General features: G+C 43.0%; 1 protein-coding gene across 1 annotated transcript in view; it reads left to right on the top strand.

Annotated features, from left to right (window-relative positions):
* The window catches only part of RCAN3 (RCAN family member 3), a 31781-nt gene that overhangs the window by 7713 nt on the left and 8500 nt on the right, over nt 1–15568 (top strand). The window contains exon 2 of the mRNA XM_047727303.1: nt 529–780. Coding sequence (XP_047583259.1) covers nt 586–780 — 195 coding nt within the window. The 5' untranslated portion in view covers nt 529–585. The remainder of the gene's footprint in view (nt 1–528; nt 781–15568) is intronic.

Below are 15568 nucleotides of genomic sequence, written 5' to 3'. Positions count from 1 at the left end.
AAAAGAACAGACTGGTTAAGAAAGGTGAAGTCATGTCATTGCAGACAGATTTCACGGTGCAGATGGTGAATGAATCGTGTGGGTTTTTAAACGCTGCCAGTTTCAGTGTTGTAGACCAAAAACCCAAAACAAATATGTGAAGGCAGTTCTGGTTCACATTTTCCTTCCTACTGCTTGTAAACTAGTGTACAGATTCACTCATTTTGTATTGCCCTCACCCCCCCTTTTTTTTCCCCAATTCCACTAGAAAACTTTTTGCCTTTTTTTGGTCATATGTCATTGCCAGTGAAATATATGAGATAAAATATGCTAAGCAAAGTAGAACATAAGCAGAGTAGAACATGTAGAATTTGTGAGGACTGTAATGAATTGATTTAAAACTCTGGTTTATCTTTGCTGAACAAGATTGCTTCCGTTGATGAATTGCTGTCTTGAGAATTGACTGAAACAGTATTTGGCCTTCCCAATCTTATCTTTATGCTGTTTTCTTTTCTTTTCTTTTCTTTTCTTTTTTTTTTTTAACACCAGATGCCTTGTAGACACCTTAGGACTTTAAAAACAGAGAAGACCTGCTGTTAGGAGATAATGCTGGGGGACACTATGAAATCTTGGAGTGATAGCCAGTCAGACCTCTGTAGCAGTGACCAAGAAGAGGAAGAAGAGATGGTTTTTGGTGAAAATGAAGATGATTTGGAAGAGATGATGGATTTCAGTGATCTGCCTACCTCACTTTTTGCTTGCAGCGTCCACGAAGCAGTGTTTGAGGTGCAACAGCAGAAGGTAGGCACGCTTCCTGCCTTCCCCTGCATGTGGTAGCGGGTTCAGTGGGGCCTCAGGGAAAGAGCAGATCGCCGCTGCGCATTTGCCGAGTTCGTTCCTGGCCCGTGACATGTACGAAAAGCACGCATCAACCCTTAGACATTGCTGCAACATTTTTAATTGTATTTTATGAGCGTCCTGGTCTGTAAGATATAGGAAGTATTTCAAAATTAGTCCTTTCCCACAATACTTTGAGAAGCACTGGTTTATAGTGAACTCTGAACCAGGTCTTATGAAGTCCTGATTCATTCACTTATTCATTCATTCAGTTTTTGGAGCCTGTGATTTTTATCCTGGCTTCCTATTACTTGGGAGTAAATTCATACAAGCCAGAAGTATTTTAAGCTTTTTTCTGAGGCTGATTCCATAATTAGGATTATTTATAAATTCATTATAACAGAATTGTTAGCATTTCTTGTATTACTTTGTACAGTTTGGGGAAAAATGACTGAGTTTATTTTTTAAAGGCTACTCTCCTTTAGTTCATTCATTATTTACCTGGAAAGAGAGGTTTTGTGTGTGGCTTTTTTTTTTTTTTCCCATCATGACCTCACAAAAGCCTATAGGTCTCAGTCGTACCAAAGTAAATATTCTTGTCATTGGTAGAAATTTTGCATGTGCTGACACTTTTTTTTTTCAACATACCAGCCCTTTAATTTTCTGTCTGCACACCCAGAGAATTTTCCTTCCAGTGACTTTCTTGGAGAGAACTTCATATGCTTTGACTCACTACGCACTCAAGTGCATAAGGCACTGTGCCACTTGCTTCCAGAGATAGAGTAGGAATAGAAACAGCTTCTGCCTCAGACCATGTACAGCTCTGCCCGGGAGATGATAAGTAATTCCGGCATAAGATGGAACACTAGTGGCTTTCGAGGCACTTAGTAACTTGAGGTGTCAGAGGACAGTAGGACAGCCAGCTGGAGGGAAAGATCTTCCGGGGAGATGGCATTGGAGAAGAGCAGAGCGAGCCGGGGAGGAGGTTAGCAGGGAAGGGTAGGGGAATTCTGGCCAGAGGGAACAGAACGAGCCCACGAGCTGACTCTAGGAAGTGTGGACACTTCAGGGAGGAGCAATTGTGGCAGGTGCACAGGTGAGATGCAGCCAAGGTGAAGTTAAATCCAGCTGGAAAGATGAGCGTGGGATGTCCTGCAAAGTTCAAGGGGCTTGCCCTTCTTCGGGAAATAGTCTTCTGAGCAAAGGAGGTGATCAGAAGTACGTATTAGGAATGTCTGTGGACAACGTGTGAAGAGCAGGGCCGCGGAGGTGGAAGGAGAGTCCGAAGGGAGGGGCCTGGGTTAAGAAGGGGGTGGGGGTAGAGTGAAGGGGAACCGCCAGTTTTGTACCTTTCAGCTTTGTTTTCGTTTCTTTCTCAAGCTCAGCCATGATGCAGACCATTTGAATCATCCTTCCTAGTTTTCTCAAAAGTTTTAAGAGCTCTGCATTTTTATATAATAATTACATAGACCTTGTTGTTTATTTTGTGATCCATGAAAGACCCACACATATTACTAGTTTATCTTAAAATTATATTCCTAAGGATTCATTCAAAAAACCTCACAATCGTATCCGTTCCAACTTCTTGTTTTTTTCTTTAAGTGTAACCTAGGAAGTTTTTTTTTTTTACTTGCCAAAGTGGTGAGTTCTTGTTGATTTATTTTCATTTGAAAAACCATTTGGGATTATATCTAACCTAAATTAAATTGGAAGTCATATCATTAGAAATTCTAGGAGCAGTTCAGTCAGTGGACTTCTTTTATATACGGTTTCTTAGTCCATGGTAAATTTTGTATAAAAGCCTTACTGGTAATATCTGCAGAATGTTAGTTTATAACTGGAAGTTTCTACCTTTTTGGCCAGTTTCACCCATTTGCCACCCCATTTCCCCGTGCCTCTGGAACCACCAGTCTCTTCTCTGTATCTGTGAGTTCATTCTGTTTGTTTTGTTTTTTGGAATCCCCCATCTAAAAGAGATCATATGGTAATTGCCTTTTTTTGTCCTGACTTATTCACTTAACATAATGCCCTCAGGGTCCATACATGTTGTCCTAAATGGCAAGATTTCATTTTTTTTAACGGCTGAATAACACTCCATTGTGTGCCTCTGTGTGCGTGTGTGTGTATGTACAAGCACACACACACACCACATTTTCTTTATCCATTCATCCGTCGATGGACACTGAGGCCGTTTCCATGTCTTTGCTATTGTATATAATACTGCAGTAAACATGGGGGTGCAGATATCTTTTCAAGTTCGTGTTTTTGTTTTCTTGGGATAAATACCCAGAAGTGGAATTGCTGGATCATTTTAATTTTTTGAGGCGCCTCCTTACCGTTTTGCACAGTGTCTACACCAATTTACATTCCGACCAGTAGTGCACAAGGGTTCCCTTCTCTCCACATCCTCGCCAACACTTATCTCCTCTCTTTTTGACACTATCAGGTGTGAGAGTGATATCCTGTGGTTTTATCTGCATTTCCCTGATGATTAGTGATGTTGAGCATCTTTTTGCTTACCTGTTGGGCATTTGTATGTCTTCTTTGGAAAAAAAAATGGCTATTCAGATCTCCTGCTCATTTTCCAAATCAGATTGTGTGGGTTTTTTCTATTCAGTTTATGAGTTTCTTTATATATTTTGGATGTTAGCTCCTTAACCAGATACATGACTTGCAACTAATCTCTCCTGTTCAGTAGGTTGCCTTTTCATTTTGTCAGTTTCCTCTGGTGTGCAGAAGTGTTTCAGTTTGATGTAGTCCCGCTTATTTTGTTTTGTTCCTTTGGTTTTGGTGTCAGATTAAAAAAAAAAAAAATCATTGCCAAGACCTGTGACATAGAGTTTATCACCTGTTTTTCCTTCCAGGATTTCTTATAGTTTACAGTCTTCCACCAAGGCTTTAATCCATTTTGGATGAATTTTTGTATGTGGTGTAAGATAATGGTTGGAGTTCATTCTTTGTGTGTAGCTGTCCAATTTTCCCGGCACCATTTCCTCACAAGACTGCTCTTTTCCCATTGTATGCTTTTGGCTCCTTTGTTGAAAATTAATTGACCATGTATATGTGGGTTTCTTTCCCCACACTCTAATTTTGTTTCATTGACCTGTGTGTCTAATTTTATACCAGTACTATAGTGTTTTTTTTGTTTTTTTTTTTTTAAAGATTTTATTTATTTACTTGTCAAAGAGAGAGGGAGAGAGAGCGAGCACAAGCAGACAGAACGGCAGGCAGAGGCAGAGGGAGAAGCAGGCTCCCTGATGAGCAAGGAGCCCGATGTGGGACTCGATCCCAGGACGCTGGGATCATGACCTGAGCCGAAGGCAGCTGCTTAACCAACTGAGCCACCCAGGCGTCCCAGTACTATAGTGTTTTAATTATTATAGCTTTGTAATATCATTTGAAAGCAGGGAGTGTGACCCTCTAGCTTTGTTCTTTCTCAAGATGGCTCTGGCTATTCAGGAATTTTTATAGTTCTGTACAATTTTTAGGATTCTATATTCTATTTCTCTGAAAAATGCCATTGGAATTTCAATAGCGATTTCATTGCATTTATAGATTGCTTTGGGTAGTATGGACATTTTAACAATAATGATTCTTCCAGTCCATGAGCATGAATATCTTTCCATTTATTTATAAATTCTTCAGTTTCTTTCATTTCTGTCTTGTAGTTTTCAATATATAAATCTTTTTTTTACCTGTTTGGTTAAATTTATTCCTACATATTTTACTTTTTGATGCAAGTATAAATGGGATTGTTTTCTTAATTTCTCTTTCTGGTAGTTTGTTATAAATATAAGAAATATGACATATCTTTGTGTATTCAATATCTTTCAACTTCACTGAATTTATTAGTTTTAACAGGTTGTGGTGGTTTTTTTTAAGTCTTTAGGGTTTTCTGTGTATATCATGTCATCTGCAAATGGTGACAGTTTTACTTCTTCTCCAACTTGGATGCATTTTATTTCTTTTTCTCACCTAATGCTCTGGCTAGGACTTCCAGTACTGTGTGGAATAGAAGTAGTGAGTGTGGGCATTTTTGTCTTGTTCCTCATCTTTGAGGAAAGGCTTTCACCTTTTCATCATTGAATGTGATGTTAGCTGTGGGCTTATCATATATGGCCTTTATTATGTTAAGATATGTCCCTTATAACGGGGCTACAGTAATCAAAACGGTGTGGGTACATATATGTCAATTATATTTCAATAAATTTTTTTAAAAGCCATTGTTTTTCTGGCATAAAGATGAACATATTGACCAATGCGATAGAATAGAGAGCCCAGAATGAACTGTGGCACTATAGTTGAATAATTTTCAACAAGGGTGTCAAGACCATTCAATGTGGAAAGGACAGTCTTTTCAACAAAAGGCTCTGGGGGAAATGGAGATCCACATGCAAAAGAATGAAGTCGGACGCTTATCTTACACCTTATGCAAAATTTAATTCAGAATGGATCAAGGACCTAAATGTCACAGTTAAAACCATAAAACTCTCAGAAGTTAAAACCATAGAACTCTTAGAAGATAACAGAGGAAAAGCTTCTTGACATTGGATTTGGCAATGATTTCTTGGATACAACACCCAAAGCACAGGCAACAACAGAAAAAAACAAGTTGGATTTTATCAGAATTTAAAATGTGGACATCAGAGGACACCATCTGTGAAAGGCAGGAAAGGCAGTCCCACAGAATGGCAGGCAATATTTTCAAGTCATATTATCTGGTAAAGGATTAATATCCAGAATGTATAAGAAATCCTAAAACTCCACAACAAAAACCAAACAACCCAGTTGAAAAATGGGCAAAGAACTTAGATATTTCCCCAGAGAAGATGCACAAATGGCCAATAAGCACATGAAAAGATGCTCACCATCACTAACCATTAGGGCAGTTCAAATCAAAATCACAGTGAGGTGCCACCTCACACCCATTAGGATGGCTGCTATCCTAAAAACAGAGCAGGTGTTGACAAGGATGTGGAGAAATTGGAACCTTTGTGCGTTGTTGGTAAGAATGCAAAATGGTGCAGCTGCTGTCAGAAACCAGGGCAGTTCCTCAAAGAATTTTAAACATAGAATTCCCATAAGGTCCAGGACGCTGCTTCTGGATACGTTTAAAAAGCAGGGACTCGCGCGCCTGGGTGGCCCAGTGGGTTAAGCCTCTGCCTTGGGCTCAGGTCATGGTCTCAGGATCCTGGGATTGAGCCCCGCATCGGGCTCTCTGCTCAGCGGGGAGCCTGCTTCCTCCTCTCTCTCTGTCTACCTCTCTGCCTACTTGTGATCTCTCTCTCTCTCTCTCTCTCTCTGTCAAATGAATAAATAAAATCTTTAAAAATAAAAAGCAGAGACTCGAGGAGGTATTCATGCACTGGTGTTCATAGCAGCCTCCTTTGCAACGCCAAGAGGCAGAAAGAACCCATGGGTCCATCGATGCATAAATGCATAAAGGGCGGTGTGTAGATCCAGTGGAATGTTATTCAGCTTTAAAAGTGAATGATGTTCTGATACATGTGATAACATGCATGACCCTTGAAAGACATACAGAGTGAAATAAGAGACACAGGGGACAAGTATTGTATGACTCCTCGTCTGTGAGAGAGGGTAGCCTGGCTCAGAGAGACGCAAAGTAGAAAGGTGGTTTCCAGGGCCAGAGGGAGTGGGGAGTTATAGTTTTGTGGGCACAGAGGTTCAGTTGGGGATGACGACAGAGTCCTGAAGATGGGTAGTGGTGTTTCACAACAGTGTGACGATGTTTAATGCCACTGAATTGTACACTTAAAAATGGTTAAAATGGCATATGCTGTGTTGCGTATATTTTACCACAGTAAAAGTATGTAAAAAGATGTTTAAAAAAAGAACCCTTTTTTCTTGAGCTTAACATTCTCTGTAATATGCTTTTATATATACATACGTATATCATGCGTATATACACACACATGCATATTACACACACACACGTGCGTGTGTGCATGTGATTTGTATGTATTGGGCCCCTCTGTTGCCCCATGCACGTCCTCTTGGCCCACCTCCTCATTCCAGATGTTGCTCAAGCAGCCAGCTGTGCGCAGGTATAACCTCAGCCACCGGCCTCCACTATATCATAACATTGCATATCGTCCCAGCGTTTCTCTGCTGCCTGTGTGGGGTGGCTGGGCTGTCCTGACGCCTGTGCAGAAGGGAAAATGCGGGGGAGTCTGCATCCCACAGGGCAGCTCTTGACCAGTGGGAGGCTAGAGCCAGTGAATAAGTCCCCCTTCTTCTGACACTGAAGCCAGCTCTGAGGGTCTTCTTACCGCCTTCTTAGGGCTCCCGGCCAGATCACACCCCGGCTGGCCACAGAGGTGACCGGCTTGATAACAAAACCCGGACAGAAGGAGGACTGGCTTTCCGTCCTTCCCTGTTTCACGGTTCCCTCTCTGTCCCATGCATTCAGTTCCCCAAACAGGCTCCCTTGTGTGCAACCTTGCCTTGGCCTCTGCTCACCCAAGGAGTCCAGGTAAGACACAGGCAAATAACTTCCAAATTTCTTATTTATCTTGTGTGAAGGCACCATCCCAAGCTCCTAAACGAAGGGCAATTTTTGGGTCATGCGAGAAGGATAAAGACTAACGTAAAGAAAACCCATGTGGCCACCCAATTTAACTAATAAAATTTTACTAATGTAATTGAACCCCTTGTGTCTCCTCCTACAGATAACCATTACCCTGAACTCGGTGCTTATGATTTCCCGTGTAATTTCAACTTTTTTATTAAGTCTGACCATATGAAATTGCCATATTTGTAGGTCCAGTGATCAAATATTGGTCTTTCTTCTGCTTCCGCTTAACTGTGTGTGCATATACTATGATTGTTCCTTGAACAATGCTGGGGGTAAGAACACTCACTCTCCATGGAGTTAAAAACTTGGAATTTCCCCCAGAATTTCATAACTAATCACCTGCTGTTGACCAGAAGCCTTCCCAATAACATAATCGATTAACACATACTTTATATGTTATACATACTATGTACTGGATTCTTACAATAAAGTGAGCTAGAAAAAAATGTTATTAAAATCACAAGAGGGGCGCCTGGGTGGCTCAGTGGGTTAAGCCTCTGCCTTCGGCTCAGGTCATGGTCTCAGGGTCCTGGGATCGAGCCCTACATCGGGCTCTCTGCTCAGCGGAGAGCCTGCTTCCCTTCCTCTCTCTCTCTGCCTGCCTCTCTGCCTACTTGTGATCTCTGTCTGTCAAATAACTAAATAAAATCTTTAAAAAAAATAAAAATAAAAATAAATCACAAGAAAGTGTGTTATTAAAATCACAAGAAAAATGTTACTAAAATCACATGTACAGGACTATACTGCATTAAAAAAATCCATATATAAATGGACTGACACTTCAAACTGTTGTTCAAGGGTCAACTGTACTTTTAAAATTTTCTATTTGCAATTGTCATGATTGTCCATTTGGAAAGGAATCAACATAGCGACTGTCAGAGCTAGTAAGTGAGTTCAGAAAGATTGTAGGATATGGGGTCAATACACAGAATCAGTTGTACCGTCTATATGCTAGCAGTAAACATTTGGAAACTGAAATTTAAAAAACGTTACCAGTTACAGTAGCACCATGAAATATTGAAGTATAAGTCTAAGAAGATACATTCAGGATCTGAACGCTAAAAACTAAAACACTAGTGAAATACATCACATTTTACATTATTTTAAATTGTATATAAGTGGCATATGGTATGAATTCTTTTTTTTTTTCCCCTCAACATTTTATCTGTAAGAATAATCCATGTTGAAATACGTATTGTTTCGCTTGCTGTATAGTGTCCCATTCTATAAAATTACCATAATTTGTTTACAGCTTCTTACGTTGGACATTTAGGTTATTTTTGACAGGTGCTGTGATGCTAAATGTTCTGTGTATGTCTTCTGTAGGTGGGGGTGCAGGGGGTTCCTTAGGGGTTATAACAGGACAGATGCTTCTGGCTTAGTTTCTTCAGTGCCAGCAAATACTGTCCAGCGGTGTCTAAAGTTGCTTGTACCTGTTTGCATTCCTGCCAGCCCCTTGTTAGAAGGGGCTAACAAGTGTACCACACTTTCCAGTGTACCACAGCATCTCCCATACATTCTGTTCTCAGAATTTAAGATTTTTGCCAGTCTGGTCATTCACGTTTTTGTTACTTTTTAATGAATTTCTGGGTAAACTCTAAACGAATGCTTCTCAGACTCACTGCTCAGTGGAGGACCAGTTTTTTTCCTCCAAACTATCGCAGACTGATGTTTTCGTAAAATGCACTTATGTCACAGCAATGTAAGCTTGCCAGAATGGTTCTAGACACTTTTTCTCAATTTCTCTGCTGAGCCTTATCATGGACTAGTAGCAAATTCATGGACTCGCGCTGGGTCCTCAGACCACACACCACAGTGTATTATAACATTTTAGGGATTTTCAGATACCTTAGGATATTCTGAAATGAAAAAGGTATCTCCAGTTACCTTCAGTTATATTTATGGTTTCCATTGTGAATATATCGTCTCAAAACCAAGAGTTAAAAAGGACTTGGAAGCAGTTCATTAGGTAATTCGGTATCCTAATGACCGGCGGTATTAAGATATCACCAACTTATAAGGAGCTTTGCTATCATGGTCTTAGACATGGGTTTGCAGGTTCCTCAGTGTGGCTCAGTGCATGTAAGCAGTATCGTTGAACACTGTGCCAGCCACGGTCATTTACAGGTTCTAGGGAGACCACGGTGAACAAGAAAAAGTGCCAGCCCTCGTGGAGCATAGGGAGAGAAAAATTGACACGCAAGCAAGTGAGTAAGATGTTCCAATATAACATGTACCACAAAGAAAATAAAATAGTAGAGGGATAGGGAGTGGCTTCCTGGGTGGTCATTTTTAACAAGAGTGGTCAGGGCAGACCTGTCTGAAAAAGTGGCATTTGAGCTGAAACCTGAATGATGAGAAAGAACCAGTGTAATAGTGAGTCATCCTTGGCTTCCTATTATTTAATTGAAATTTATCCTACCATCATTCAAATAACTTTTCTCTAATGTGTACAGATAGTCAAAATGCCTTCTAGTTTACCTTTATCAGCGCATACAGTGGCATCTATCCTACATCAAAGATTTTTTTTTCCCCCCCAATAATCTCATTTCAGTTGGGAAAGATCTACCATTCCCCAAGCCAAGGCAGGACTCAAGGCTCTCAGGTTATAAGAAACAGCTGGATTATCCCAGTGTGGACGTTCCTAATCTGTCCAAAGCAGGGCTCCCATGGGTGAGGAGAACTCGGGAGTGAGCAGGCTCTGAATGCGCACATGTGTCACTGCCACACTGCCTGGCCCAGAGCCCGGCTTTTAAGACTTGCTGCTTATTAAGTATGTGCTGAATAAGCCTGGGAGCATCATCTACAGGGTCAGGATACCAGTATCCTGGTATGTGGAAGCTTCATAAACTAATTTTAATGCCATGTCCTTTTATTTCTTTTATTTCCTAATCTGATATACATTCTATTTTTATGAGTTTTATAGACAATACAAGGGTACCACAACATGTCTGTAACGTATGTATGTATGTGTGTGTGTGTGTGTGTTTAGGTAACTAAAATATATTGGGAGTACATATCAAGATATCTTTACTGGTTTGGGAGCACAAAGAACTCTTTTTTTTCCTGAACCATTTTGAGGTTAAGTTGCCAACAGTGATGGCCATCACCCCAATACTACAATATGTTTTTCCTGCAAAGAAGGACCTTTGCCTAGCAGAAAACACAAAACTCAGGAAATTAACACTGGTGTATTACACCCTTCTCATCCCCAGGCTCCCATTCAAGATTTGCCAGTTGTCTCAATAATGGCCTTTTTATCAAAATATCCAGCTCCTTTTGAAACATTGCATTTAGCTGTCAGATGCCTTTAGTCTCCTTCAGTCTGGGAGGATGTCTGGTCTCCCCGGGTCTGTCTTGGGGTTCACACTCAAAGGTTATAGGCTGGTTATTTTATTGCATGTCTCTCAGTTCGGGGTTGTGGGATGTTTCCTCGGGATTAGATTGAGGTGGTGCGTCTTTGGCAGGCATGTCACAGAAGTGGTGCTCTTGTCATTGCGTCCTGTCAGGTGGTGACCTTGGACCCACTCCCAACAAAATTCACTTGGAGCCCTTGACTAAGGTGGTGTCTACCAGACATGACCACTGCCGAGTTATTCTCATTCTCCTTGTAATTAGTAATTATTTTGTGGGAGGTGTTTGTAAATGTCCTGTTTCCCCCATCAGAGTTTTAACATATTCATTTATTTATATCCATACAGTTCATGGTTTCTGATCTTGTTCCTTGGTCGTAACCTGTTAACTGTCACAACTTTGATTTGTCCTCGGTTCAGCCAGTGGTGGCTCCTTCAAGATGGCTTCTGTGTCTCTGACACGTGCGCATCATTCCTGAGTACGCCTTTAAACTCTCAAACACAACAAGATATTCCAGAATTATTCTGAACCTTGCCTGCCCAGCCCTAGATCCAGCCACTTTTCCGAGGAGCCCTGCCTCCTTCCAGAGTTCCAGAAACCAGGATATGCGTGCGAGTCAGCTACCACTGTCCCTGGGCATCTTGGCGGACAGAGTCAGGAATTATCTAGATACGTGCATCTGTGTGTTTCTGGTTATACTTGCCAAGTCCAGGCCAGCACTAAAGAATTCATTTCTAGTTTTCTCCCGTTTCAGCTTTGTAAGTCCTATTTGACAGAGAGAAAACTAGCTTTCATTGTCTTATTATTTACTTATGCAGTCACTGGTCTGTATGTAACTGCCACAGTCCACCCTCTTTCCCATGTGGATGCCCTCCTTACCTGCCCTGTGCTCCAACACCCTGCACCCGGACCCCCCCACCCTAACGTGAGAGTCCTCTACACCCCACCCAGGTTCTCACAGTCCCAGAGCACCAAGCTCACCCTGCCTGGGATCCAGGATGCTGTGCTGGGCCACCCTCCCACACAGACCATGCTGACCCCCCTGGGGCACCAGGACCCCACACTGGATGGCCTCCCTGCACAGACCTCCCTCCTCACCCTTCTCCCTTCACTTGGGGTTTGACACCCTGTCAGCCTGCCCCTTTGCTGAGATGCCTTCCCTCTTTCCCTGCTCTGGGCAGTCTTCCCGCCCGGGCACCCTCCTCAGCCCCCTGAGCTCCCATGCCCGTGCTGGGCTGCCCCTCATGGGCACACTGACCTGAGACTCTTGGGTTCCGGCACCCCATGCCAGGCCTGCCTCCCAGTTGGCCACTTTCTTCACCCTGCTGGGACTCTGACACCCTTTGACACTGTAGCTCCCTGCTCTCCATCAGCATGGATGCACCAACTTTACTTGGCTTTGCCTAAAAGCTTCTAGACAAAGTGTTCAGCAAGAAGAAGGCTACCTTTTTCTTATTTCTTTTTTTTAAGATTTTATTTATTTATTCATGAGAGAGAGGGAAAAGCAGGCTCCCCACTGACCAGGGCACGGGACTCGATCCCAGGATCCTGGGATCATGACCCGAGTGAAGGCAGACAGACGCTTAACCATCTGAGCCACCCAGGCACCCCTACCTTTTTCTTTTTCTTTCTTCTTCTTTTTTAATGATTTTATTTATTTATTTGAGAGAGAGAGAAGGAGAGAGAGAGCATGAGAGGAGAGAGGTCAGTGGGAGAAGCAGACTCCTGAGCAGGTAACCCGATGTGTGACTTGATCCCAGGACTTCAGGATCATGACCTGAGCCTAAGGCAGTCGCTTAACTAACTGAGCCACCCAGGCGCCCCCCCCCACCTTTTTTATTTTAAAGAACAAGTAACACACATAAGTTCCTTCCCATGGCTGTTTGTGACATTCTTTCTAGTTTACATGTCTTTGGAAAGATGGGTCTCTAGCTTTCAAAATGACCTTCCCCCTCTAATGTCCTTGAAGAAAACACCACAAGAAAACAAACTTGTACCCTGGAACAAATCACAGTCAGTATGTGGTCCTTGCTGTAGCCTCAGCACCTAGGGTTGGACGAGCCTTATTGAATGAGGGAGTGTGGATGAACAGCAAGGAAGAGTCTAGATGGAGGTCACATGGGCAAGCCCGAGGATAGGACATTCTTGATCTTTGTGCATAACTGGCCTCAAAGAGAATCCTGTCTTTCTGCTTCACATTTTCCTTCTATACTTCAATAACTTCATAGCAGCTATTTCCATTTGTTTAATTTTTTTTTTTAAGATTTTGTTTATTTATTTGACAGAGATCACAAGTAGCCAGGAAGGCAGGCAGAGAGAGAGAGCGGGGAAGCAGGCTCCCTGCTGAGCAGAGAGCCTGGATGTGGGGCTCGATCCCAGGACTCTCAGATCATGACCTGAGCCGAAGGCAGAGGCTTAACCCACTGGACCAACCAGGCACCCCTCCATTTGTTTTAAATGGTTTTTCATTCCCCTGTGCTAGCTTAGCACCGTGAATACGTACATAGCAAAGTATTTTCAAGACCATCTCCAAACAATTTTAAGAAATAGCAAACAAAACAAAAAGATAAAATTAATAAGGATTAAAAGCCAAGGAAATGAAAACTATGTATTTTTTGAATATGAAGAATTCTGCTATAACTACCAAAAAAAAAAATTCTTTTCTCACCCTCAACTCAAGTCCCAAGTTCATAGCAGAGGAACCCAAGTTCCTCAGTGTCCTAACAGAGAAGCAGCCATCTCTGCTTCAAAGGGTCATGGTCACAGGTCAGGTTCGGAAGATCCCCCAAGGATGGACACTAATCACTGGTGCACTGTGTCCTCCAGCACAGCCAATTCTCCTGGGAAGGCGTGTCCCCAAGGAACTGCTCCAGCAGCGTTGCTGTGTCTGAATCACTAAAGGACTAACAAAGGGCAAATTCCAACTTTCCAGTGGTGACCTCCAGAGTACATGCCAGTGCCATCCGTTGATGCCATGTTGCTGCCATGCATTCACCTCCTTCTCGGGGAATCGACATCATACAGAAGAGCAGCTATTTTTTGCAACCACAGAATAGCAAGAGGACTGTTGGCAAAGCCCTACCCTATTTCTGTTAGCAGCAGTAACAGTACTCACTGTTGTCGTTCCAAGAGCCATGTATTCACTCTGTCCTCCACAATAACCCAGTGAAGTGGGTACTTTTACTGTCCTCAAGGAACAGGTAAGGAAACTAGGCACAGCAAAGGTAAGCGACCTGCCCAAGGTCACACAGCTATGTAACAGTGTGGAGTCAAATCCAGACAGTCTGGCTGGAAAGCTCTGTTCCTTGAGAACATAAATTGTTGGTAGAAGCCATCAGACCTTCCTGAAGTTTTCTGTCCAGGTTGTGGATTCCTCCTGCAGTCTTGCTTTTGTGGTCTCATGTTTGAAGATTGGACCTGGACCGGTCTCTATTAACTGGATGGAGGAAGGAATATTTTACCGATGATAAAGGCCAGTGAGCAGAGAGCTTCTGTTGCTCAGGAATGGGTGGTGTCTATTTATGTCCTCCTCTCAGATGTAGAGAAGGGTTTGGTATGCTCATCAAAGCCAGTGCTCCATCACCAAAGTCACAGGAAAGAGACCACCGTGGTGACGAGCCAGCAGAGCACCTGTAGGCTGCCCCCCCCCTTCCTCCTGACTCCCAAAGAAGCCTGAGGCTGGACTTCCCTAATCTCTGCAACTTCCTCAGCGAGGAGACCAAGTAGAAGGAAGTGAAGATTCAACTGGACTTCCTGGTGAGCAGTCATGGGTTTCCTTGTGCATGAATCGTAGGATCCTGACCTTGACCCCTGAAGCCTGGGTACTTTGAACAGCAGTTTGGATGACCTACCCTGTTTCACTCGTGCCTGGGAAAATTCACAAGGTCTTCCGGGAAGAACCCACTTGTGTGATTTTTTTTCTCATCTCTGGTGTCTTGGATCCATACAATGTTTGAGCTCCAGCACCTGGACGAGCTTACAAACCTGAAATGTTGCATGGGCCATCTTGAGTCCTTGGATTAGGTAATGCCTGCCGTAACCGGACTGCCACTTCTAGATCCCCAGCAGCACGGTGCTCAGTGGGGCAGGAGAGGACATGCTGAGCAGCGGCAGAATTCTCTGCTTTTCTCTTTTTGTCTGCCCATGCCACAGGCTTGTTCCATCTGCCCTTTTCCTCCAGGGGGCCTTGCAGTCTGCTCCTCTGTCTTCTCTGCTCTTCAATAAACAGCTGACCTTCAAGCTAAAGAGAAAAAGCCATTGCTGCTGCCTGGGGACCGTCAAGATCTGGGATCTCATTAGACGTAGGGGCCCTGCCTGCCACCCAGTCAGCTTCACTGTTAAAGTCACAGTTAGGTGTGATAGTGTGGTTGTGGATCTCATTCTCCTAAAGGGGCACCCTATTTTCTACGTGTTTTGAAGCTGGTGATTGGCCACCAACCTGCCCGAACATGGGCTCTACATTGGGCACACCTCTTCTGGAAAGGCACAGTCACACATCTGCATCTTTTTCAACTAGCCATGGAAGAAAAAAGAAGTTCCTAGAGCCAGAATGATTACCGATGACTAAGGATGTGTTGTCCCAAGTGAAGATGAAAACAGTAGGCTTGCTGTGCTCCCAGCCAGGTCGAGGGACTGACCCTGGTGTGCAAGGCTGGCCACAGGTCACTCCAGTAGCCACCTCTTCCCATCCCCCTCCTCGTTTCACTCTTTTTCTTCTTTTTTTTTCATTTGGTGATACTTGGTTGCAGTAAATGTACAGGTCTTAAGTGTGCAACTTAGTGAGTTTTGACAGTCTCTGCCTAT

This window comes from Lutra lutra, chromosome 4 (assembly GCF_902655055.1).
Source record: "Lutra lutra chromosome 4, mLutLut1.2, whole genome shotgun sequence".
Classification (NCBI taxonomy): domain Eukaryota; kingdom Metazoa; phylum Chordata; class Mammalia; order Carnivora; family Mustelidae; genus Lutra; species Lutra lutra.
Note: the sequence above shows the minus strand (reverse complement) of the source record. Positions and strands in the feature narration are given on the sequence as shown.